This window comes from Vicugna pacos, chromosome 7 (genome assembly GCF_048564905.1).
Source record: "Vicugna pacos chromosome 7, VicPac4, whole genome shotgun sequence".
Lineage (NCBI taxonomy): Eukaryota > Metazoa > Chordata > Mammalia > Artiodactyla > Camelidae > Vicugna > Vicugna pacos.
Window position 1 is genome coordinate 66,598,655 of NC_132993.1, and position 25,689 is coordinate 66,624,343.

The window sequence follows — 25,689 nt, forward strand, 5'->3', positions numbered from 1 at the left end:
TACAAAATAATAACTCTCTCTCTATACACTATTATTTATACATACTATTTGTATGCATGTAATATGTACCATACAGATAAAAACATATATATGTATGTTCTTTTCTAAAAAAACCTCTATGTAAATATAAATTCTCTGCAACAGATCTAGAAGGACTGAATACACCAAATTAGCAACAGTGATTAATTTGGGGTCAGGGAATGAGACTGCTAAGATTTGTCATGTTTAACTTTTCTCTGAGCAGAATATATTCATGTACCTCTAGTAAAATTAAAAGTTAACGTAAATTAAAAATAAAACAAAAATAGATTAAAAATTAGCATATATAAAATTTTAATTTTGTTAGCTACTGTCACCTTTTAAAAAGGCAGTTCTCAACATTTATTTTTTAACTCAAGCAAAAGCGTAAGACCTATTGAGACTTAAGTAGTTTGAAAACCTGAGAATCTCTGGTGGGGTAATCAAACTTCCTTCAAGTATTGCATCGAAGACAAAAACTCGGCCTCGACACAGCACTGCAATGTGACTTGGGCAGCGCCCTTCACTCTCTGGAAAAAGAAACAGAAAACACAACACGCAGGTTTCTCAAAGTTAAACAAGAGTAAAGCTGCATATTTACACCCAGTAAAATAATCATTTCTCCAATATTTTATTTATCATATATCATCAAATACATCACGTGGATAAAAACTTTAAAAGATGACAAAATTTCAGTTACTATGTTATAAATACATGTTCTTGAAATCTGTCCATGTGACATCTAGAAATTCATGAAAGTTTCAAACAGCTGTATACCTTGAGAGTCATATAAATCCTAAACTACTGCAGAGCTTTTTAGTTTTATTTACAGATAGGGTGGGAAGGGGAAAAGGCAGCAGAAAAGTCCTGGAGAAGAGGTATTTGAATCAAGTTTCTTTGGGGGATGATTTAATATTGATTAATTATCAGACTAGGTAAATGCAATAATATCTAGCTATGATTTCTCAGTAAAACAGTTTTCAGTAGAATAAGGGCACTGTATGCCTGAGTGGCAAGGAGAGAGAATTTGCCCCACCTATAGTGCTACGTGAGGCTCTGATAACACCCTGTGAGTCACTGACAATTGATTCTATGGTTCCTTCACACATCTTAATTCCCCAAGAACTACTTGCTTGCTGTAAATCTCAGACTATTCTGATTAGTCCCATTTTTCAACTAGTCCCTTTGACAAGGGTCTTCCTATATGATCTCCGCTCCTTCCCCCTCAAAAAGGGGAAGAAGAAAAAGAACAGAAGAAAAAGAGGAAGAAAGTTGGGAAGGACACATACTGCCACTGGAAGTAAATTTACTGGTTGATGTTATGTACAAGGAACTGTGCTAAATGCTTTACACACATTATCTCATGAAATCTATTCGTCAGCTATGAGGAAGAACCATTTCCTGGTAGCACTATTACTTTTTCTCTTATACCCTATTTCCTCAGGTCCTTGGAGGCGAGGTATGCATTTTCTTCATCCCTCGTGTTTGCTTCCAAGCTATTTATTCTTCTTTCCCCTTCACAAACCTCCATATTGTCATACATTTACCACCACTATCCTTCACTGCTGTCATCTACTATCTAAAATTTAGGGCTGGGAAAGCAACAAGAAAATATACCTGAGCCCAAGTTAATCAATCAATGTTTGGGAAGAGAATGACAGAAGGTGCTACACCAGGAGGAGCACAAGAGGGGATAGCTGAGTAGAGGCCTAAGTGAAGGAACAGAGCAACATGGAAATACCTACAGGAAGAGGGTTCCAGGCAGAGGAAACAGCAAGTACTAAGGCACTAGGACAAAAATGAGCTGGTCTACCTACAGCAACACAAGGGCAGTGCAGCTGTAGAGAGAGAAATGGGGAGAAGGGTAGACACAATTGGAACCAGATCATACTAGGGCCTCCGGAAAGGCTTTCAATTTTAAGTATCATAGGAAAGAAGCCAGTGGAGGGCTTTAGACCAGAGAGTAATACTGTCATCTAATTAATACTACAAAGGGCACTCCAGCTGCCATAGGGAGAAGGGATTCTAAAAGGGAAGAAAAAATACAGCAAGTATCAGTGAGGAGGTAACTGAAGTGATCAAGGTGAGAAGGACCTAAGTGAGTGAGAGGTGACTGTGGCCTTGACTGGGGTGTCTCACTGGAAGGAAACAACAGGTTGATTTTTTTCTTTTTAAGATAGGAGACATTACAAATTGGTACAAACCAGTAAAGACAGGAAATTGTTTATGCAGTACAGAGAGAAAGGATACAGAAGCCAAGCCCTTGATTAAGCAAGAGGAGGTTTATTTAACCCAGGGCACCATACAGAATAGCTGTCCTTATGAGTCAGAACAGCTCATCATGATACATGCCCAGGAGTGGGATTGATGGATTACATCCTAACTCTCTTTTTATTTTAAGGAATCTCCATACTGTTTTCCACAGTGGCTGCATCAAATTACATCCTTTGACAATGCCAAGGTCCAGGGCATGATCATGAGAATGGGGCTGCTTGAGAAGGAGTGGAGGTACAGATCCCTAGAGGAAGAAAGTGAAGGAGAGGAGAAGCCACGGGTCATTAACAAATGGAGGCTGAAGTCTTTAAGAACATGACCAAGATAGTAACGGAAGGACAGGGAGAGGTGCTAAAGCAATCAATGAGTGAAGGAGAATGATCAAGGGGGAAGTCACTGTAACAATGACAAGCAATGGTGATATAACCTGACAGCATTTTTTTCCCAGGAGCTCAAATTGTAAGGAAATATAAAATGGAAAGGGCATTGGAAAATAAAGAAGACACCAACATCTCCTACTTGCCCTCTAGTACCAATAGGTAAAAGAAAAAAAAAATCACCATGTGAGATGGTTATAGGAAAAGTAGTACAAAAAAACCAAAAAATTGATTTTACTAACAGTGCCTTTCCCAAGGGAATGGGAGCTTTCAGAGGAAGGTTGAGGATATGATGGATTTTGCTGACCATAAGGTCCATCAAGTACAGGAGAAGGGTTGGGGGAGTGGAGGGTGCATCATAGTAGTGGGGACGTGGGGTCAAATTATGCCATGCACAAGTCCGTGAGTGCAGGTGACAAGAGACGACATTTGAGGTCTGAACTTCATGGGCAAAATGAGGTAAACAGGATAAAAGGCAAAACTGAATCAGTCCTAATGGTCTCTTGGGGTTAAGTAGCCTGCTGCCCTCCCCCTCACCACACTTAATTTCTTTAATTCTCTCCTTATCCAGGATAGATGCCATGGAGAACATCATGATTTCTTCCTTGCAAAACCCCTTCAGTCCTTCACTCCCTCTTTCTCTGCACCTGCCCCTGTTGCTGGGCTGGGGTGGAGGAGGGTGAAACACACCAGGGAGTCTAACTGTAAATTCATAAACACACATGTCAGCACTGTTCACTAGCCTATGTTTCCATAGCACATTTGCTTTTCCCACTTTCCAAAAAGACCATTTCAAACCTCCTTTCTCCTCAAATCCTCCACCCCACTCCCACCTCAGTTCTTATTTCATCAAGGAAAACACAAGCAGTACATAAGACCGCCTCATCTTCCTACAAGTCAGCCAATTCGTCTGCATCTAGATATGCTTTTTACACTCCTCTCATGCCTGCTCCTGTCAAACCCCTCCACCATTTCTGCTCTTGACCCTCTCAGCTCTTATCTTCTCAATGGCTTTGTTCTTTATCCTTTCCTTTGCAAGGTTATTTTTCTTTCTCTCCATGCCATTCTTGATAGATCACCCCTCTCTCTTAAAAAATATACACACACATACAAATCTCCCACTACCCAACAAAACTTTGTTTGCAAGATTTATTTCCAAATGTTGCTACATTCCTTTGGCTGCCTTTCATCTCCTCCAGTTGAGCTCCTTTTTCCAACTTCCACTAACACTGCTATTGTCAGGGGCACCCTCTGACCATATCACATTGACAAATCTAATGGTCACTCTTCATTTTTATATCATTTGATCTCTTGGGAGCATTAGATAAAACACTTCTTTCTCCTGACTTCTGGAAGACCATCATCTTTGTTTTCTTCCTACTTTGGTCCCTTTTGCTGGCTCCTCCTCCTCTGACCACTGAATACTGTATTCAGTTGTGATAACGATCAGTATCGGTTCCAAACATCTTCAGCTAAATGTGTTCCAAAAGTAATCTTTGCTATTTTTATGAGGGTAGAAATGATTAGTATGCCTGCTAAGGATGACTCCTAAATTTGTATCTGCAGTACTGAATTCTTCCCAGAACCCCAAACTTTGTACCCAACTGCCTATTTACATTTCCATTTAGATGTCTAAAAGGCATCTTAAATTCAACGTTGTCTAAGGGAACTCTTTATCTTCCTCCCTAAATACCTCTCCCCAATTTTTCCCACCTCAGAACCAACACACCTATCTACTCTGTTACTTACTCAAGCCAAATAACTTGAAGTCATCTAATTCCTCTTTTTTTCTTACATTTCACAACCAATCTATGAGCAATTCTGCTAGCCCCAAATCCATGATATATCCAGAATCTACTAACTAGTCATCACCTCAATGCTATCACCATAGCACAAGACTATTGTGGCTCACTGGGACTACTAAAACAACTTTCTAACTCATCTCCCTGCTTCTACACGTCTCTCTCCTAAAAATCTATTCTTCAAACAGCAGGTAGAATGATCCTTTAAAAAATAAATCTGTTCACATCACTCTCTTTCTCAAAACCCACTAATAGCATTTATTCGCATTTTAAAGAAAAGCCAAAAAACTTAGTTGGCTTACAAAGTACATTATGATCTAGACTCTAGTCACCTTTTCAATCTGCCCCTCTCCTTCCTGCCAACTCTGCTCCATTCACACTGCCCTGCAAACATGCCAAGTTTATTCATGCCCAGAAGATTCCCCCCTCAACACACACACACACACACCCCACCACTACCACAGCCAATAACAAACTAAAACAGAAATGAAAAGCAGACTGTGCTAGATCATCTTACCATTCAGATCCTCAGAGAAGTCTTCCCTGACTACCTAATCTGAAATGGCCACCCAGTTACTCATGTGATTTCAATTCCCTATATAGTATTTGTCGCAAACTGCTGTTTTTTCATGTTAACTGATTACCTCAGCTTTATCCTTATTTGTACCTTTCCACATAGCCATAAGTTCAAGAATATACTAACCATGACAGCTTAAACTATCCTGTCAAGAAGTACATTATTAAATTAATGAACCTCATTTTATGCACTGTAACTTAAAGGAGTTACCTTGTCTGCAGACATACCTACTAAGTGTTAAAGATTGAATTCAAAACCAAGTCTATTGATATTAGTTCTTAACTGATATGCATACTGTCTCTCTTTGCTACTGCTATTCTCCTAGCAATTTTTTCCTATTTACCTTTTCAATTCGTATTTAAACATTAAAATTTATGCCATAAATAAACAGGCTCCTTTATTCTTTCTTTTAATTCTTCCTCTTTCAACATCAAGGTAAATGTGTCTGGACTGAAGAACATTAAGTATCTCAAGCATCTCAAGAGGTTTAGAAAGAGAAGCTGAGTTCTACATGAAAGCAAACTCATACCCCTCACACTACAAGCAAAAATGGTTATTGAAATTTTACCTTAAAACAAAATTTTATCTATGAATAATGTCCATTCATAATTACATTCTGCAGTAATATAAACTGTGGTATTACATTTATAACAAGAAAAATTCCTGAAGTAACTGGAAACCAGTTGTTGGCGCAACAGAATTTTCCATTTCAAGATACGCTAGGACACCACGCAGAAAGCACCCTTAACAGATGGTAAAAACGAAAACTTGGATGAGTCAATCTGAACACATGTACCCTCAAGAAGACTGATAGCAGGCTCTCACCTGTGTGAGGCAGCGGGACTCAGGGAGGAAAGCACTCACAAGGGCAGATGCAATCTGGTGAGTGCACACACAAAGATAACCCAGATAAGAAGGAATGAGGGTAGAAAGAGAAGGATCCAGAGACCATATGCTCCAGACTTCCTGCTACTCTGAATCATAACTCTGCTCTTTAACTACAATTCAAACTCTCAAATCATGCAACGTGAGCATCAGGTTTGTACAGAACCATGTAAGACACAGTTTAAGAAAATCCATTCCCATAAATTACTTCCAACTAATCAGAATGACTGAAAGATATGGTTCATAGAAAGCCTTTGCTTAGTCAAAATCCATAAGAAATATTCTTCAAAACAGTATGTTGCACAGTCTCATAGAAGAAACTGCAGCAAAACAACCCAAATCCCAATGCTTTTACCAGAAAAAGTACACGTTTTCTACTTACCAGTCCTAAAATAACTCACAATTGAATCTCTAGTAATTCCTGGAACCTTGCAAGTGGAAAACAGCATTCGAAATTGATTCATATCTAGAGGAGTATTTCCAACTTTATGAACAGCCACTTTTTCTCTGTTAAGACAAATTTAAAAAATGTATTGACCAAGAAATCATGATAAATCTTATAAACCCAATAGTCATACCTACAGTATTCATCCCCAGATGAGTAAATTAAAGCATCTCAACATTTTGCCACTTGAGACCTTGGGTAAATCTGTAACCAAATTCACCCAACTATCCTTACTTTCTTAATAGCTGCCAGTAGGTCAAGTTATGCCAAAGATTTATACTTCCTCTTTCCAACTGAGTGCCTTCCTTTGGAGGCCAGTAGTGTTCAATGTGGGATGCAGGACCCACAAAGTTGACATTCAGTTGAGATGGTATGCGAACATCCAGGTAGGCAACATTCAGCCACCACTCCTCCAGCTAAAAGAAATTAAGAACGTCAGCCTAATGCTACTGATGATACCTGACTATTAACTGTTGGGGCAGGGAGCTGTGTTTATTCTTTTTTCTTTAGTTACTCTTCAACACTTAAATACATGTTTTGTTTTAAATTATCATAGATACTGAAAAGTGCTATTGTGATCATTTCTTCCTTTTGAAATTATAGGATCTTAAGTACTATTCAGTTTAACTACATTATCAAAAACATGAAACAAGATGGTACTAAAGACACCTTCAAACAGATCATATTTAAATCACAAATACCCCAAAGTACTCTAGGTGTGTTTTTTCAGGGTACCTGGAGTACAAAAGATACTTAACAAATCTTCACTTAATTTAACAATTAAGGCACTTATAATTTTCCTTTTCCAAGCAAAAACTGAAATACCAAATCAGAAATATTAAAATTTCACTCAGCTTAAGACTAATTTAGATTTTTTTCCACAGACACTGCTTTCTATGAGTCTCTCTTTCACAACAGGCAACTGGCTTTGATCTATAAGAAAGTGTATTTCATCAAATTACTTGGAATTCCTTTTGAAGAATGTGATGTTATAAACTATAATTAGTAATTCAGAAAAAGATTAAAGTGAAAAGGATATAGTCAGAACAACAACTTCTTTACCTTTACCCTAATATAATTAGTAAGCACTCAAAGCTCAAGATTGAGAATAAAAGAATCTTGAAGTATACAACTTTATTATTCCATCAGAGGTATCAAAGGCCAATGAAAATATCAGCTTGCTTTTTATTTCTAAACCTAAATGATAGTTACAATCATTATCACTAGACTAAGGTAGTATTTTAAATTATGAAAACTCATCAGTTATCTGGACAAAATGCTTTTCTCAAGCCTAGTCTACAGATCACCTGCAACAGAACCACAAGGAGTAGTTGTTCAAATAAGGATTTCTGGGCCCCTCAGACCTACTCAATCAGAATAACTGGTCTCAGGAACTCTGCATTTTAACAAGTTTCCTGTATAGTAAGAGAGGAGCCCATACACAACCCTCAGAACTCCCCAGAGTTAAGTAATTCATTCAATCTTTTGGGGGACGATAATGACAATAATTACAAGGATTTTACAGCAATAATTTTAAAATGAGAGCTAGGTACATTGTTACCTTCCATTCTTTAGGTATCAATATCCTAAGTATATGTACAATAACATAAATACCCAATTTCTTTTTTCCTTCGCCCGTTCAAGTAATTTCTGCTGCAATGTTTTTCCAATACCATTTTGAAATTTTTGGACAATTGCTTCAGTTTTCTTATATTCTTCTTCATTTGCGAACGGCTTTACTACAAAGAAAAAATATGCATTAAAGTATTTAGACATCAAGTACCACAAACTCACTTTGATTATTATTACTTACACAAACCTGGAGACTCAGTTATATAAAACAATTATATATGCACTATTACAGCAGTCCAATAAATTATAAAGGAGATTATGACATGAAAACGGCTGAAAAACAATAATGCAAAATACTGTAAAAAATTAAAAGTGTATACTATGTAATCTGATAACTATTTTCAAGAAAACTGTTTTAAAATCATTCTAGATGGTGATAGTTACAGTGACAGAGACAGGACTGTCATCTAGCTACTAGTCCAATAGGAAAATAAATCCTGTTTAGCCATGACCAAGAGAAATTAAAGCTTCCTTCCACTAATGTTCAAGCAAACCCTTTAACACTGTGAATGTAAATGCAATGTGTATGTAAATTTAAGTGTAAAGACTTCCCAGAGAAGTTTAGGGTCCCTTGTGGCCAATAATGGTTTACACACACACACACACACACACAGAATGCACAGTTCCTAGTCCAGGAAAACCAAGTGTTCAGAAAATTGAGCTATAAGTTAGAAATCAAGGTATGTTAATATCTTCCATTTGTTTTATTTTGCCTCTTCAAAGTCTTAAAGTTAAATAGCTGTATTCAGAGAGCACAAGTCAAGTGAATAATAAGTGAATTTTTCAAAAAAGAAACTAGAATTCCCAGATGACAGTAGATGAGACAAAAGGAGAGAAAAAAAAACTGAGTTTCCAGTTAAACAAAGTGAACTAAGTACATAAATTTATCTTCACTCATAGAAATTCACAAAAATGAGAGTTCAGTAATCAAAAAGGCATAGATTCATAAGGACAAAGAAAATAAAAGAAGAGAGGCAGCAGACAAGATAAGCCAACAATATTACAAATTAGAAAATACTTGGGAAAACAGTGACTGCACAGCACGGAGAAAGTTATCATCTACAGCCTAGACAGTGGAAGGTAGTGGGAGATAGCGTAGGTTAGGTACAAACCAAAAAGCAAGCCAATTCCTTCAGCAGAATCTCAGAAAGGTTCAAGAATTCAAGACACATGGACTTCTAAAGGCAGGGGACAAAGGGAGGCTGAAAAACAGCAGGACTGCTTCAAAGTCTTTAAAAGCAGCCAACAAGTACCCCATCCATACTCATCCCTGTAGACCACCTCCTCCTTTCTAGAAAGCCAGGCAACTTCCTCCCAATGGCAGTAGAAATCTGAAGGTTTACCCTCAGGAGAAGTTGAACCAAACAAGCAGAATACATGAATTTTAGCTCAAATTTTAAAAAGAGGGATTACAATGAAAGCGTACACCAGAAAAATGAGCCCTCCTGCCCACTCCCCCTACTCAGCTCCCCGAATACTAGCAGTCAGGTTCTAAACAAAAGAGAATTCTTCTTTGGGGAAATCATCAGTCCAAAAGAAAGAAGTATTGGTACTTGGGTATGTCCTAATGGAACTGCTGGATCTCTGCCCTCTCACCCTACAAGGCTCACTCTAAGATCTCCTAGTTGCCAAGCCCCACCCATGCACACAGAGCTCCAGTCAGCCTTTAAGTGTGATTCTTAAACATGAATGACTATGTCTTGCCAGATAGTTGAGGAAAGTCTCTCATGTGAGTCAGAGAACAGAACAAAAGATTGATACATCAAACAGTAAACAGACCAAAAAGGGACAGGCACTAACAGTCACTAACAATGAAAGGAAAACAATTTTTTAATTAAAAGTTTCACTCAGAAGGATGCAGATCCAAGTAGTAAGAGTTCTAGAAAGAGGAGGGGAGGGTATTGCTCAAGTGCTAGAGCACATGCTTGTCACACACAAGGTCCTGGGTTTAATCCCCAGCACCTCCTCTAAGAATAAATAAATAGACCTAATTACTAACCCCCGACCCCCCCCCCAAAAAAAAGAGGAGTTTCAGAGAGAGAAAGAGCAAAGGGAGGGGAACACTATCAAAACAATGATATTTTAAAATAAAGAACATGACTTTTTAAACTAAAAGAACCTACTGAGTGTTCAGAGGAATAAATGAAAAACCTACACACAAAGAGATATTACTGAGATATTCAGAAAAATAGAGATAAAGACAAGGCTTCCAAACACATTTACATCAAATACCAGTATGGCATCAGACTTCAAGAGGAACAAACAGTGCCTTCAAAACTTAAAAGAAAAATCATTTCCAACCCTAATTCTATACTCAGCCAAACAATCAAGTATGAGGGTGGCATAAATACATTAAGGAGTTTCTTTTCCTCCCAGACACCCTTTCTCAAGTAGCTACTGGAGATGTATTAAACCAAAGTAAGGGAACAGAAAGAGGAAGCCAGAACCCAGGAGCCAGGGAATCCAACACGAGAGAGAGGTGACGAGAACTGGCAGGATGATGGCCGCAGGAAAGCCCAGGGTAACGGCAGTCCAGTCAGAGAACAGAACGCTAACTGTAGAGGGGTGAGAGCCCCAGCAGGGATGTCTCCAAGAAGAAATGAAACTGAGAGTATCTCTTAGGTGTTAATATGTACTCAGGGATTTTCAGTGTATTTGGGAATGAGTTAGTTATGGATACAAAGCCAACTAAACAAACGAAAAATGAAAAACAAACAAAAAATGCAGCAAAAGGGAAATAAAAGTGCTATACACCAATTGGTTCTCTTGAGAATAATTGCATAACCATATACCCTCAATGGTCAGGGCAATTAATTTGCGTAAATTCTGATTTAAATCAGGTGAATACTAATTTAATCCCAAATGGTGATTTTTGTACAGCTGCATTGAGAAAATGAGAGGGAAAATGTGGATATGTTGGACTGCATAAATGTTGGGAAGGGAAGATGGAGTTTAGGGCTTGCAGGAGAACTAAACCCACAGCTTTTTAGGAACGAATTTACAATATCTACAACTAAAATAATCCAAGAAGTAGTAGTATAAGAATGTTAGTTTAAATCCGGAGGTAAACACAAGAAGCAGATAAAATATTTGAAAATGCTTCCCTAAGGGAGTGGGGTTTGCAGTAGGTGGGGAACGAGGCAGAAGACTACTACTTTTTATTGTAAGCACAATAGTACCGCCTATTCAAACTATGGAAAAATTAACATGAGAGAAACAGCAGTGTTTTGGGCATTTTAAGGACACTTTTAATTATCACGAGCCTAGAGGAAAAAGCAATTAGACACTCATCAACTTCTAACAATTTTATAGTTTGCTAAGTTGCTAACAACATTAATATACACTAAAAGATTATAAACATACCTGATTCAAGGTATTTTTTTAATGATTCTTCAAGTGAAGGAACAGGCAGTGATGGAAGAGAATCCTGGTACTGAAACGTCCGTTCTTCAGTTGATTTAGTCAACTGATTCTCCATGATGCAATCACAGTAGGAACACTAAAGGAAAAAAACCCATAACTTCCATCTCAAATATTCTTTTAGAGGCTAGTTCTAATTCATGACATCAACATTTAGGGACTACAGTATATCCAGGACTTGGGCCTAACCCCTAAGGAATTTATAAACTTGTCAGAGAGAAAACCAATTTAAAAAAAAGTGTAGAATCAAAGTGTCAAGAGGTCAAGGAGTGATCAGTGGGACCAATAAAATTACCATTTACTGAACACCTACTAATTGCCAAGTACTTCAAGCAAGTGTTACAGAAAATATGCTATCTCCCTCATCTTCATAACAGCTCTAAAAGGGAATTCACTGCCATTTCAGATAAGTCAAAACTCAGATATTTAGTAACTTGCCTAAGGTCAAACTAACAACTCAAACCCAGATCTGTCTGACCACAGTCTTCCCCCATACAAAGGCTACCTGACAGTGGGTGAGGGGCCCTGCAGTAGGCAGAATTCATATATGTAGAAAAGGTAACGGGCTGAGAGGAAGAACTCTGAACAGCAAAGTATGAAGGGGTAAGGAAGAGTCATCCAATTATAGAGTTATAAAATATTACAAAATACACAAATCATATGACAGGTTCCACACAACTGGAACCTAATTGTGTGACGCCTACACAGAATGATTTCATGTATCCCGAAGCAACCTGGGACATTCTCCACAAATGTATTAATTTTCATTAGAGAAATCAAAGTAACACAAAATGTGAATGAAAAAAGAGATTCCTCACAGAAGCCTTTATAAAGTATATATTAAAATAGCAATTGAGAAATCAAGGAACATTAATATTAAATAGGAATTGCCTGTCTTTTCAAATATTCCTTGTTAAGACTAATATCAAAGCCAAATAAAACAGTCATAGAAAGTTACAGAATAAAACATTACCAAAAACAATGGTGCGGCAGAGACCGTTTTTCAGCCAATAAACATTCTCCACCTCTTTCTTAGCAGAATCCTGAGTTTCAGCTGGGCATACAGCCACACAGCTGCATCTTTTCTACCCTCCCTTGGTGCTCAGAATGGCTTTGTCATGTCTATGTTGCCTCCAGATCAGATCCTGGTAAAGAACTACACGTGTTCACTCTCCCTGGCTTTCCCTCCTTCTCACTGCCTACCTAGCAGGCAAAGTGCCAACTGGAACAGCACTTGAGACCCATTTATGAAGGCCATACATTCAGGTTGTCAGAATCTTCCTACTGGCCCTAGACTTCTTCCTCTAGATGGGGGGAAAAACAAAATAACACAAAAACCTTTTATTTAAACTTTAGTTTGGGCTTTCTCTGTTAGGGAGAAGAGCTTAGCCTTCACCACTAATGTAAAGAGAGAATTCAAAAATGAGGTACAACAAAGATCTCCTAATTCCTCAGCTTCTTCCTACCACATGACTGTCTGAACTTCACTTTGACATTCTGTAACGGGGCTTTACATCTAACAGAAATGTAAATTTGGGTCCAAATACCAACCCTGCCACTTTCTAGCCATGTGTCTCTGAGCAAGTAACTTTCACTGAACTTTCATATCTGTAAAGAGAATAATTACGTAATTAGAGTTGTTAGGATTTTTTTAATACCTGCAAAGTCACATTACAAAAATAATCTGGTTGAGACAACCACATCACACTCGGCGTAACTCCTATGAATGGCCTCCAAGACTCCACTCCTTCTAATCCCCAGAACCTATCAACATGAGGTGACTATCACTTCCTTGATTGTGACGGTGCTATTACACAACTGGCCTTCAACTTTGAATTAGGGAGATTATCCAGGTGGACTTAATCTAATCACTTATGCCCTCAGAAGCAGAAAGCTTCCTCCAGGTGGTGGCAGAAGAGAAGTCAGGGAGATTACAAGTCTGAAAAGAACTGGAGGTGCTGTCTGGCTTTGAAAATGCAGCTTGTCTTGCAGAAACGAGAGAGGACCTAGCTAACAGCCAGTAAGGAAATGGGGTCCTCAGCCCTACAACTGCATGGAAATGAATTCTGCCAACAACCTCAGTGAGTCTGGAGGTAGATTCTCCCCTAGGGCTGCCAGAAAGCCCAAACCAACAAACTTTTTAGCTCTGTGAGATCCTAAGCAGAGTATCCAGCTAAACCTACCCAGACTTCCCATCTATAGAGTTGCTAGTTAATAAATTTGTGGGTTTTTTTTAACTGTTAGGCTTGTGATAAATTGGTACAGCAGGAACAGGAAACTAATACACACACACAGAAAAGATAAGCTATTCTCTGTATACATCCCTGCCACTTAATAGACTCTAGGGCACTGAATTCAAGACTACAATTTCATACCCACTACATTCTTAACTCACCAAAATCTACACATTAAAAATATGAATTATCAGATTCTTTCAAGGAGTATTAGTTGTTTTGAATTCTCAACCACAAAGGTTAAATAATAGAATTCCAAAAGAACCTATAAATGCGTTAAGAAAATGATGACGCTGGATTTAATTACCGTGAGCTTCCTGGAAGCCGTAAGATACAACCTCAAACTGGAAAACAGAATCAGGAAAAACAAGTAAAATAAATTGATTATCACATACCAGAACACCAGGATGAATTGTTTAGGACTACCAGGAGCTTGTTGCAAAAATTCTGTTTTGAGATCACAGGGGTTTGAATTATGCTGGTGACTGTGGGGAGAAAAAAACCAGCTCAATGATTGCAGGGGGTAAAATTAACAAACACTGGTAAAAGGGTAAACGACCGAGGAAGACAGACAACCTAGGGGTTGGGAGGCCCCAAGACTCAAACTTTGGGAATCACAGCAAACACAAGCAAAAAGTCCATCTGCCAAAGAGATGGATGAGAATTACCACAGGATTAGTTAGGTTAACTACTAGGACAACTGCACCTCCTTCCAGCAGACAGGTCCACGGGAAACACTATACCTCCCGGTGCCCGAGTATCTGGCGCCAGCGCCCCGTCGGCAGCGAAAGTTCGAAGTTTGGCTCTAGAAACAGGAGCGGAGCGCGACGAGAGCTCGGAGACTCCTCCCACTAAGACAAGGGCAGCTCAAAACACTCAAGAAGCCGCCAAGAAATCCGACCAAGCACGACGAAGGACCAGCGTAGCGGCCCAACCTCAAGGGTAGCTTTCTGACCTGAGCAGGCAAGATGCCTGACTTGACACGACAGCCTCCGCCGCTTTACTTTATTCAACTCCGTTCTACTGACTTAACTTTTCTCCACCCACTAAGGATTAGGGGAGGGAGGAGCGCTGACTCGCCGGCTGGCTGACCCTCATTCCTCGCTCTTCACCTACTCCACCACCCACAGCTGTGCCGACCCGCTTCCTTGCGGCCGCCCAGGAGCGGGATTGGACGGAAAACCGCGAGGGTCCCACCCCGCGGTCACTGAGGAACGAGGATTGGCTGGTCCCGCCCCGTACTTAAAGCTGGGGGCGGGCCGGGCCTGCGCTCTGGTGGACGCCGGTCCCCCTACCCGCGGACGTCCGCGACCCGGGGGAGGCGGGGGGGACATGGTTTCTACGCTGCAGGCCCGGGAAAACCTCCACCGACAAGACGAAGAGTCCAAACCCTGTCAGGCAGCAGTTAACTGCTTGCCACAGGTGGAGCACAGCGTCTTGCCCGGGGCATGGCGGGGGCTATGGGTCGGCGGCGCTCCGCTCACGCAGGTACCTCAGCCTCTGGAACAGATGGCCCATTTTCACCCAACTTTTGCAACACTCGACGCCCTGTTTCCTTTCCTCTACTAACACCAACTCTGGCTTACAGATCGCTCTTCCCACTCCCTAGTGTGACGCTTTTTGTAGCCCCCAAGCAAGAATTTGTACCTTAAAAGGAATATTATTGTTCACCCCGTGTCCTAGCAAGAGAACAGTAACCACATAAATCCCTACCGGACCTTTCTTTTTCCTTCATGCACTTAAGCTGAAGTTTGTCCAGCGTGGATGTGCTGCAGCCATCTGCGCCATCCAGGGCCACCCTGTCCTACAAGTTTTCCCACTGCCCAAGGTCCTTGAAGCCCCAGAGATGCTCACACTGCCCACTTGAGGTTGATCTGATGTACTTCTACTATCTTTTACTGTCGCACCAAGAAATGGAGTTTTTAACCAGAGGAAACTTTCTAGAGGAAGATCATGATGTAGTTAACTTAATTTCACAGGCAAATCTATTTTACATGTACGTCCTGAAATAAAATATACTGCTTCATTTTCCATTTTAAACACACACTTTCGTATTTGTGGAAGAAAAGACCTATAGTTTACTGGTCCTGAACTGGTTGACAGGTATAAATAATAGGATTTTAAATTAATATGTCATTACAGGTCCCAGCCCTTTTTCTGTCTTTCCTTACTCCCTCAGTAGTAAAATCTGACCTGAGTTGTAACTGAAGCTACACTTGGTGTGAATATTCATAAGTTCTTTACAGAAACATTAATGTGTCTAATTATAGTGCAGCACCAGCCCTTGCTGGATGTGTTGCTTAATATATGGCAGACACACCTTTCTGATAAAAGTTCTGAATTCTGAAACATCAGATCAAAAAACTTCAGGTGGGGAACTGTAGACTTGTAGCAACAATTTCTGAAAGTGTGATAAAGAACTTTCCTCTCATAGTACGTAAGTGCTGTGTTCTGAATAATATATTGGCTTACATAAAAAAAAAGAATGCTGGGGGAGGTAATCAGTTGTTTGTTTTTTCTTTAATGGCAGTACTGGGGATTGAATCCAGGACCTCATGCATGCTAGATACACACTCTACCACTGCGCTGTACCCTCTCCCACTATGAAGATAGTATTCTTAAACAGAATAATTTTAAAAATACTCAAAACGTTGTCCTTTTTCTCTCCTTCCTAGTAAGTTTTGGCACATCATAAAGTTTATGCATGTTTAATGCTTGTGGCTGGCATAGAATTCAGGGTCACTTAGCTTCACTGCCTTTCTCCTAGTCCTAATGTTTATTTAAAGGGGAACAAGACATTTCTGTAAAGATTCGTGGATTCTTGGAAAGAGAAAAACCTATGGGATTGAATGAAAAGGAGTGGAACGGAGACTTGGGTGTGGGAATAAGGGTAATCTTTTAAAATATACCGATAAGCAAATGTACCAATAATCCCCCAAAGCATACAAGTGATTTGTTTTTCTTCAAAATACATAATATATGTTTTAATGGCAGATTCTAAATTATGTTCTGTTCAAGTTAAATTTGAACTAGTTTGCATCTCTTAGAGTAGAATGGGAGATAATTGGCACATAAGTTGTTTTAGTACATGACATATTGATAACAAGAAGTTGTCCCAAGATTGAAAACTGATTGTGATTCAAAATATTTTTCTGGAGAAGAACTTGTAAGTACTGCAGGTGGTGATAATAAGTTTTTTTTTTAAGTTGCCATAAAAGATCTTTCATTTTTAGTCCTACATAGCTCTTTCTCAGTATACCACAAATAAAAAAATCTCTCAGACAATTCTGGGTAAGTTCCACCATAAAAAGTACAAAAATAAAAATATTTACATTTCAGTTCACATAGCTAGCTTACTGATTAGACTTCTGACTCTAAGAAGTCATGAGTTGTGGTATAAATAGCTCTAATCTCTAGGACAGATCTTTAATCTACTTTTATCCCAGTGTATAAAATGAACATACTAAAGAAATAATTGTGAGATGTTTTTTCTTTTTTTTAATAGGGGTTGGAGACACTAAATGGGTGGTCACTTCGGGAAGCAACCAATAGCAAATTAAAGTATGCTGAATGCCAAAAAATCAATCCGAGATTAAAAAATTAACTCCACTACCTACAGCAGATGAACATACAAAGGACCTCTTTCTAGAACTAATCATTGGTTTGGAGTTGCCTTTGATGATATTTACTGTACATAAAAATTTACTGCTGAAATTCCAGGGATAAATTAAGATATCTATGGTGTCTTTGTATCTCAGAAAAAGTCTGTATTACTAAACAGAACATAGCATTTAAAAAAATTAACAGCTTTATCGAGGTATAATTTACATACTATGAAGTTCACCCATTTAAAATGTATAAATCAATGGCTTTTCCTATATTCACAGGGTTATGCAATCACCATAATCTAATTTTAGAACATTTTTATCACCCCAAAAAGACTATTCCCACCTCCCCAGCTCTATGCAATTATTAATCTACTTTCGGTCTATAGATTTGCCTATTATGGACACTTTGTATAGATAGGATCACACAATATGTGGTCTTTTGTGACTGGTTCTTTGACTAGACATGTTTTCAAGATTTATCCATGTTGTAGCATATACCAGAACTTCATTTCTTTTTGTGGCTGAAAAATGTTATGCCATATGAATATACCTCATTTTCTTTATCTGTTCATCAGTGGATGGACATTTGGATTGTTTCCATCTTTTGACTATTATAAATAATGCTGCTATAAACATTTGTGTTCAGTTTTTGTGTGAACATATTTTCAGTTATCTTGAGTGTATACCTAGTATTGGAATTGTTGAGTCATATCATAACTCTATATTTAACATCTTTTGAAACTGCGAAACTGATTTGCAAAGTGGCTGCACCATTTTACGTTACCACCAGCACTGGATAAGGAAAGATTCCAATTTCTTCATGCCCTAATAACAGTAACAATGTTACTTTTTATTATAATGATCTTTTTTATTATAATCACCCTAATAGATATGAAGTGTTCGCTTATTGTGGTCTACATTTGCATTTCTGTGAAGGCTAATGACATTGAGCATCGTTTCCTGTGCTTATTGGTCATTTGTGTATCTTTAGATAAAAGTCTTTTTGTTGTTGAGTTGTAAGAGTTCTTTACATATTCTGGATACAAATCCCATATCAGATATATGATTTGCTAATATTTTTCTCCCCTGACATGGGTTGTCTTCACTTTCTTGAGCATGTCCTTTGAAGCACAAATGTTTAAATTTTAATGATGTCCTGCTAATCAATCCTGTCTTTTAACATTTGTGATTTTGCTTTTGATGTCCTGCTAATCAGTCCTGTCTTTTAACATTTGTGATTTTGCTTTTGTAGCTAAGAAGTCATTGCCTAATCTAAGATCATGAAGACTTACTTCTGTGTTTTTTCCTAAGAGTTTTATAGTTTTTGCTCTTAGACTTCTGCCTGTGATCCACTTTAAATTACTTTTTATATGTGGTGGGAAGTAGGGGTCCAAATTCATTCTTTTGCATATGGAAATCCAGTTGTCTCATCGTTCGGTTTGGTTGAAAAAGACTATTCTTACCCCCACTGAACTGGCTTGGCCCCTTTGTCAGAAGTCAGTGGACCATAAATGATATGATTTATTTCTGAACATTCAACTCTGTTTGATTCATCTACATGTCTTTCCTATGCCAGTACCACACTGTCTTGATTACTGCAGTGTTTTAGTTTTGAAATGTGATGTCTGAGTCCTCTAACTTTGTTTTTCTTTTTCAAAATCATTTTGTCTGGTCTGTATCTCTGGCATTTTCAAGGACATAACACTTCACAGTATAGCTACAGACCTCAGAATAGTGTTTCATTTAGTACATAAATACTGGCTTTTCATATATATTATGCTTCTGATAAACCAGTCTAATCTAGTTAGTGAACTGGAAGTATCACAGCAACATATAGGTCATGTAGATCATCTACATCTTCATCTATAGTTATTATGAAGAAAAAACTTACTCACAAAGGTAAAGTTCAGTACAAATATTTTTAACGCAAGTTTTATAATTTACATATTGCATAATATTCATATTAATGGGTATATGGGAACTTTTCCATTATGTAGCATCCAAGAGAACAAGAGAGATCACATATGTGTGTGTGTGTGTGTATCCTCAAAAGAAGCCAGTTTTGTTTCATTCTTAAATAAGTACTCTATAGTTAACCAAAAAAATAGTATGATGATGAGTACTCTAGTGAAACATTAGTAGGGGTTTAATCAAAGGGCCGTATGTCCCTAGACCAATTATATTATCAAGAAACTGACTTTGAAAATCATCTGAGAAAATGGCCCCCCATGGGGTGGGAAGGGATAAATTTGGAAGTTTGAGATTTACAAATGTTAGCCACTATATATAAAAACAGATTTTTAAAAAATTTCTTCTGTATAGCACAGGGAACTATGTTCAATATCTTGTAATAACCTTTAATGAAAGAGAATATGAAAACAAATATATGTATGTATATGCGTGACTGGGACATTGTGCTGTACACCAGAAATTGACACATTGTGACTGAACTTCAATAAAAATAAAATAAAATTCCAATTAAAAAAATAAAAAAGAAAATGGTCCCCCTTGGAATTGCGGGTGATCTACCTGATTTACGTTTCACCATGCTTGCTGACATTTGAACCTGACCTTTTTTAATCTTAGGAATAGTTTTCAAGTTTTAGTTATGTTTTTATAATTAACAACACGCAGTATACCTCTAACAACATAAAAATTTTCAGTCTGTCAATCAGCATTAGGTACTTAGAGAAAAATGTTCGATTTTGAGGGTAACTTATAATTTGTTGCCTTTGTAATGTACTGAATATCATATCTTTTTGAAATTTGTATTCCATATTAGTTTATGCCTCATATTCTGATCATACCTTATAATATGCTTTGCCTATTGAAAATATACATATATTTTGTTTAAAGTATATTGAAGCTATTGGCATTATTTAAAATACTTTAGGGTACTTAATCATCATTCTGCTTTTTTTTTTTCCCCTTAAGTTATCAGAAAGGATACCATAAACCAAACAAAGGAAACTTCCTTATGGGTTTATACAGAAGGGAAGGTGTCATGTTATTCTGTGTTGTTTCATCCCAACACCTTTAACAATTTGAAACTGTTTTGAGCTCCAGTTTTTTGTTTGGTTTGGTTTGGTTTTTTGCCTATCATGCTTGTGACTAAAATTAAATTCTAACATCTAAAATTACCAAATACTTTTTAAAGATCCTGTAATAAGGATTCTCATATCAACCATCTGAAGTACCCTATTATGTCAAAAAGATAGGGTATTATGTTCTACATAGTCCTAGAGACAAGCATCAGTGATTGTAGCTTTATTCTTGACAATCCTTATATTATAAAGCAGAGGCACTCAAAGGATGGTCTGATGTTTGCATGCCATTCTTAATATCAAGAAGTTGAAGGAGGGTTTCCATTTCTGCTTCAAAGACCACACTTGTCTTTTTTTCCTTGTAATGGCATCCTTTTTCTACCATATCAAGTTCATCTAAACATATTAACATATAAGGGACTTTAGATAGACACTGTATACAAATAAGTTCTCAATTGTAGTGAAGTTAATTAAACACTGTTGACCTTAAAAATAAAACAGTAATACTTTGCCAGCAAAATGCGTTTATTCAGAAACAGTAGAGGAACTGCAATTCGGGGCAGGTAAGCTGTAGCAAAAGCGATAGACAAAGTCCCAAGAAACAAAAGGAGAGGAACATCATTCTATAGAGGAAAAACTAGGAAGTTGGGAGGAGTTGTTTTAAACAAAAGTCCATTGGAGAAAAGAGAGTTCAGGGAGATGACAGTTCCTCATTGGCTGAATTGCTGGAGTAGCTGATTCTGTGTAGGAGAGGCAATGTGCATGTTTTCCTGAGTCCTGGTAACTGATGATTCTTTCCTGCTGATGATTATCCTGTTGCGATCTGTAATGGACAGTTCTTCCCTTAACTGACATCAAGTGGTACCTCATGAAATCTCCCTCCTTTTGGCCTCCTGACTCCATTTCAGTGAGGTTACCCTTTGTTAATTTTTACATTTTACCATTTTGATCAAGATCGTTCCCTGAAAGCATCACTGATCAAGAGTCAAGTCTTAATTCAGTAGCCTGTTGACCCTCAAAGCCAGGAAGGAGCTTTCCTGGGTGTCATGTCCCACATCAGAGGAAGTTGTATGGATTGGAAGTCTATTGAGGACATATTTGAGTAGTAAGGAGGGGTAGGTGGGAGAACTCACAAGCATTTTCCATCTATAATCCATATATATCAAGATTATAAACACTGGAGACCACCTCTTTATTAAGTTCATCACTTTTCAAAGGTTTGACAGGCAGCAAGTACAGAATAAAAAGTAACATGACAATTCCAAATTGTATGATGGTTCTAACCCAGAACTCTAGGCCTGAAGGTAGCCAACTGAACATTTATTGGCACTTATTCCAATTTAGGGGAGAAAAATTCTCCCTATGGAGACAAACCTGGAAACATGTATGCCTCTTGGAAGTCCCCACTTAAAGTGGCCATGAAAGCAAAGTAGAATGGTGAATACAGGAAGAGGACACAGAAACTGGAAGAATTAATTGAGCACATTGGAAAGATACAGTAAAGGAATAAACATGAAGCAATAGCTGATGAACTCTCACAAAGACAGCAAAACTTCAGAGATGCTTTAAAACAGTATTGTTGTCTCAAGAGAACAGTTTGGAACCAAATGCACCATCAATTAATACAGCCTGTGAGGTTACAAACTCAGATCATGAGTTGGATAACAATCCAGAGTCAGTTCAGACAAAAAGAGATTTGGGTGAATCCTGAACTTCTGACAAGCCTGGTCCATCACGTCAGAAAGCTCTCTCGTCAGATGTCATCTGCTTCAATTAGGGGAAGTCTTTACTTTCAGGTCGTCGGATGGTGTGCAGATGCAGTCAGTGTCTGGTGCCTTCTTTAGATGTGTCACTTGCATCTCTGCTTTGCCACATTAATTAAATCTGGAATGGATGTAATTTCGCATTCCACCCTGGTTCCCATTTACCATAAAGAAAGATCCCATTTCAGCCCATAAATAAACGTAGAGTTAAATGCTACCTGAGTGGATCCCGTATCTGAAGGAAGACCAGAATTTCCTTTACAAACAATCTGAAGTCTATTATAATAGTCGTGAATGGTTTCATCAGATTTGTATGTGCAAGTCTGAATTTTGTTTCAGTCATGCTTAGGAAAAGCTATTATAATTGCTCAGCTGAGGTTTTCAGTGAGTGTTCTATCATTTTGCCAAAAGTTAACAGTTTCTTTTCCTAAATTTGTTTAGGATATTCCCATCTGGCAAGTTTCATCCAGTGTTTGGCTTGACTGTCACTCACAAGCAGGTGGACAAACTGATATAAATCTGAGAAACCAGGTTGGTAAGTTTGAATAACTATGTCAAATTCTTCAGCAAACTCATGGGGTTCCTCATTTACTTTAGGAAATTCTCTCAATTCAGCCTTCGTCCAGGGAACATAACAAATCTGGGGTTTATTTGGATCCTCAGAAGAGTCAACTTGAAAGGAACAGGTTCTGATAGGCTCAGAAAAAGAGAGGGTGGGGAGATGTTCAGAGAAAAGGGAGAGTTTGGTGAGGAAATTAGGATGGGGAAGCCAAGGGTGTAGCAAAGGAGGTGGTGTAATAGGAAGGGGGATGGTGACACTGCAGGCGGGGCCTCAGCACAAGGGGGCTGCCTTCAAAACGTGGGAGAGGGAGAGGAGAGGCCTCAGGAGCCTTTGTGCCTTCCTTTAGTTGTTTGCCTCAGTTAATTTAGAAATTGTATTTTGCAGAGAAGCAATTTTAGACTCCTGGTAATGCTTGGGAGCCTCAAAATATATGTTTTTTTTTAACATTTACAGTGACATTTAATATATAGTTTTTAGCAGAAGGAAACATTTAGGTCACAGTGACATGGAAAAAAACACAGACTATGTAAAATTCTAGGCTTTCTCCTAGACTATTTAGAACGCTCATCGACAGTTAATTAGTACAATAAAGATGGCTACCAGGTAATTGCAGAGGGGAGGTAATTAGGTTTATTTATTTATTTGATTTTTCAGTGGAGGTACTGGGAATTGAACCCAGGACCTCAGGCATGCGCTCTCCCACTTGAGCTGTACCCTCCCCCACCACCAGGTAATTGAATAAGCAGAATGTCATTTAGTATTTTAAAAACACAGATTCTGGGAAAAGAGGCTACTACCAAAATATCCAGAAATCTGAGTTAACAGATACTCTACTTTGCATACTTGATACTAATAAATATGAGCATTTACAGAAACTATGAATGCAGGGCAGTAGCCTAAGGGATAGTCATGGAAAAGATTAAATGAACACATTTAATAGTTTTTTTTTAATTTTAGTTTAATAGTTTTTTTTAACAGATTTTTTTAATTTATTGAGAACCTTAAGATTTGGGTACATCAAATGAAACCAATTTCTGGAGGGAATAAATCAAAACCCACAATAGAAAAAAAATTTTTTAAGCCATGGCTGTGCAATTCAGTTTTAAGAAAAGTAAATTTGGAGAGTTCAAAGCTTTCCTGCAATGGCCAATGGTGTTCTAAATTGTGGCTGTCAGGCTAGTTAGAACTGCACATGAGAAGGGACTGAAGTTTTTAAACATAAAATCGGCTGGGGTCCTAGAAGAGGGGACACCCTCAAAGCATTTTAATGACTGGGATCCCATTTCTTAGGGGATTTTCTCTACAGAAAAAGGAAAAATTCCTGAACAGGAGAGTTCCTTCAGGAACAGCCTGGTTCCCAAAGGAATTAGGCTAAAGATTAGTTCCAATAGACAGAGTTCCAGTAGGAACAGCCTGGTTTCCAAAGGAATCGGGCCAAAGGCCAAATGAGCTCTCTCAGAAAGGACAAAGCCTTTAAACAGATTCAGAATAAAGTCTGGAGAGCTCAAAATGCAGAGAACAGAGCTTGAAATCCAGGAGAAACATACCCTCCAACTCAGTGGGCTCTGTGGGTACCAGCACCTGTTTGCTCATTCATCTCAGAGTTGTTGGAGGTCTTCTCAGGATCCTACTCCTGATCTTCAAGTAATGTGGATCTTAAGAATAACATAGTCATTTTACCAGCAATACACACACACACACACACACACGTGTATATATGCATGTATATATATATATATACACAGAAATAGCAGAGGAGATGCAATTCAGGACAGGTGAGCTACAGCAAAAGCTGAGGGCAGTTCCAACAAAGAGAGGACCATTATTTTATAGAGAAAAAGGAGAAAGTTAGGAATGGTTGTTTTGAACAGAAGTCTATTGGAGAAAAGTGAGAGTTTAGAGTGATGGCAGTTTCTCATTGGCTGACTTGCTGAGGTGGCCAGTTTCCTGCAGGAGATGCAGTGTACAGTCCCTGTCCTTTACAAAATCGAATTGAAAAAACAATTTCTGTCATAATTCTTAAGCACCCACCCACACAAGGGAACACGGTGTCCAGAAAGCAGCCTTGAGCCAGGCTGCCTGGAGTGGTGGCTTTATCCAGCCAGAAACAGCAACGATCCCCCTGTGACCTCTGGCTGGAATACGCCACCTGGGGGGTCAGAGTTCTTGGAAGGGAGAAGAGGTCAAATCCTCTGGACTGGCCTCCCCTTCGTTATTACTTTCCGTCAAAGCAGGGAGACAAGCACCTTTGTGGTAGAGCCAGCTGCTACTTGTTCTTAGCTGGTAGGCTAGACTCTAGGTTTTAAGGCGTTGGGTGTTTTTATTCAGAAAGGCCCTCTGCCCAGCCTGGTATTCCAGTCTTAGTCAGGTTCACCTTCCCCGTGATCTTTCACAGAGCTCTCAGGAAGCCTCAGTATGTTTTGCAAGTTCCCAGAAATTAGGGATCGATTTCTGGACCACTTGAGTTGAACATTGCCAAGAAACTGCCCTCGGAGTGAACCTTCACTGACAGGCAGAGGCTGGGGAAAGTGAGCTGGGTCTCGTTTATGCTGTTATTCTAGGAATAAGCTGTGAAAGTTGAACAGGAAGGAGGAGAAAGGGGGATTTTTTTTTTTTTTAAGAGGAAGTATGTTTTTCCTAGGTGCATCCTGAGTTCAGGTTTTTAAGGCAGCATAGACTGACAGTGCTGTGGGTGGGGGGTTGGTTTTTTTGTTCTGGACTGAAACCACTTTGGGATTTTTTTTTTTTAACAACACTGGTGAATTTTGCTTTTTAAAAAAAATACTTGGAGCCTATGGTTAACGATTCTCTCCTGCCGTTGACTCTGTTGGGGTCTGTAATGGACAACTCTTCCTGTAATTGATGTTGAACAGTACTGCGGGAAAGCTCGCCTGCTGCCCCCCACTTTCTGGCCTCCCAACTCCATTTTAATGAGATTTCACTTTATTAATTTGCACAACCCAAGTCCCTTTCCTTATTCTCCTTCCAGTCCCTGGAACGACTTTCCTAACGCAAACTCATAAGGTAACTATGCTTCTCTGAAGTGGT

General features: G+C 38.6%; 1 protein-coding gene across 5 annotated transcripts in view; it reads right to left on the reverse strand.

Annotated features, from left to right (window-relative positions):
* CROT (carnitine O-octanoyltransferase) overlaps positions 1-14,810 on the reverse strand; it is a 39,143-nt gene extending 24,333 nt beyond the window's left edge. The window contains exons 1-7 of one of the 5 annotated variants that reach the window (XM_031679693.2): positions 14,620-14,810; positions 14,060-14,149; positions 11,374-11,509; positions 7,993-8,117; positions 6,613-6,794; positions 6,316-6,440; positions 440-548 (exon numbers count right to left, since the gene is read on the reverse strand). In XM_031679693.2, the coding sequence (XP_031535553.1) occupies positions 440-548; positions 6,316-6,440; positions 6,613-6,794; positions 7,993-8,117; positions 11,374-11,488 (656 nt within the window). In that variant the 5' untranslated portion in view covers positions 11,489-11,509; positions 14,060-14,149; positions 14,620-14,810. Of the gene's footprint in view, positions 1-439; positions 549-6,315; positions 6,441-6,612; positions 6,795-7,992; positions 8,118-11,373; positions 11,510-14,059; positions 14,150-14,370 lie in introns of all 5 variants that reach the window. The other 4 variants (XM_031679692.2, XM_006211866.4, XM_031679701.2 and 1 more) reach the window with 4 other exon arrangements.
* Between the last annotated feature and the right edge of the window lie 10,879 nt (positions 14,811-25,689).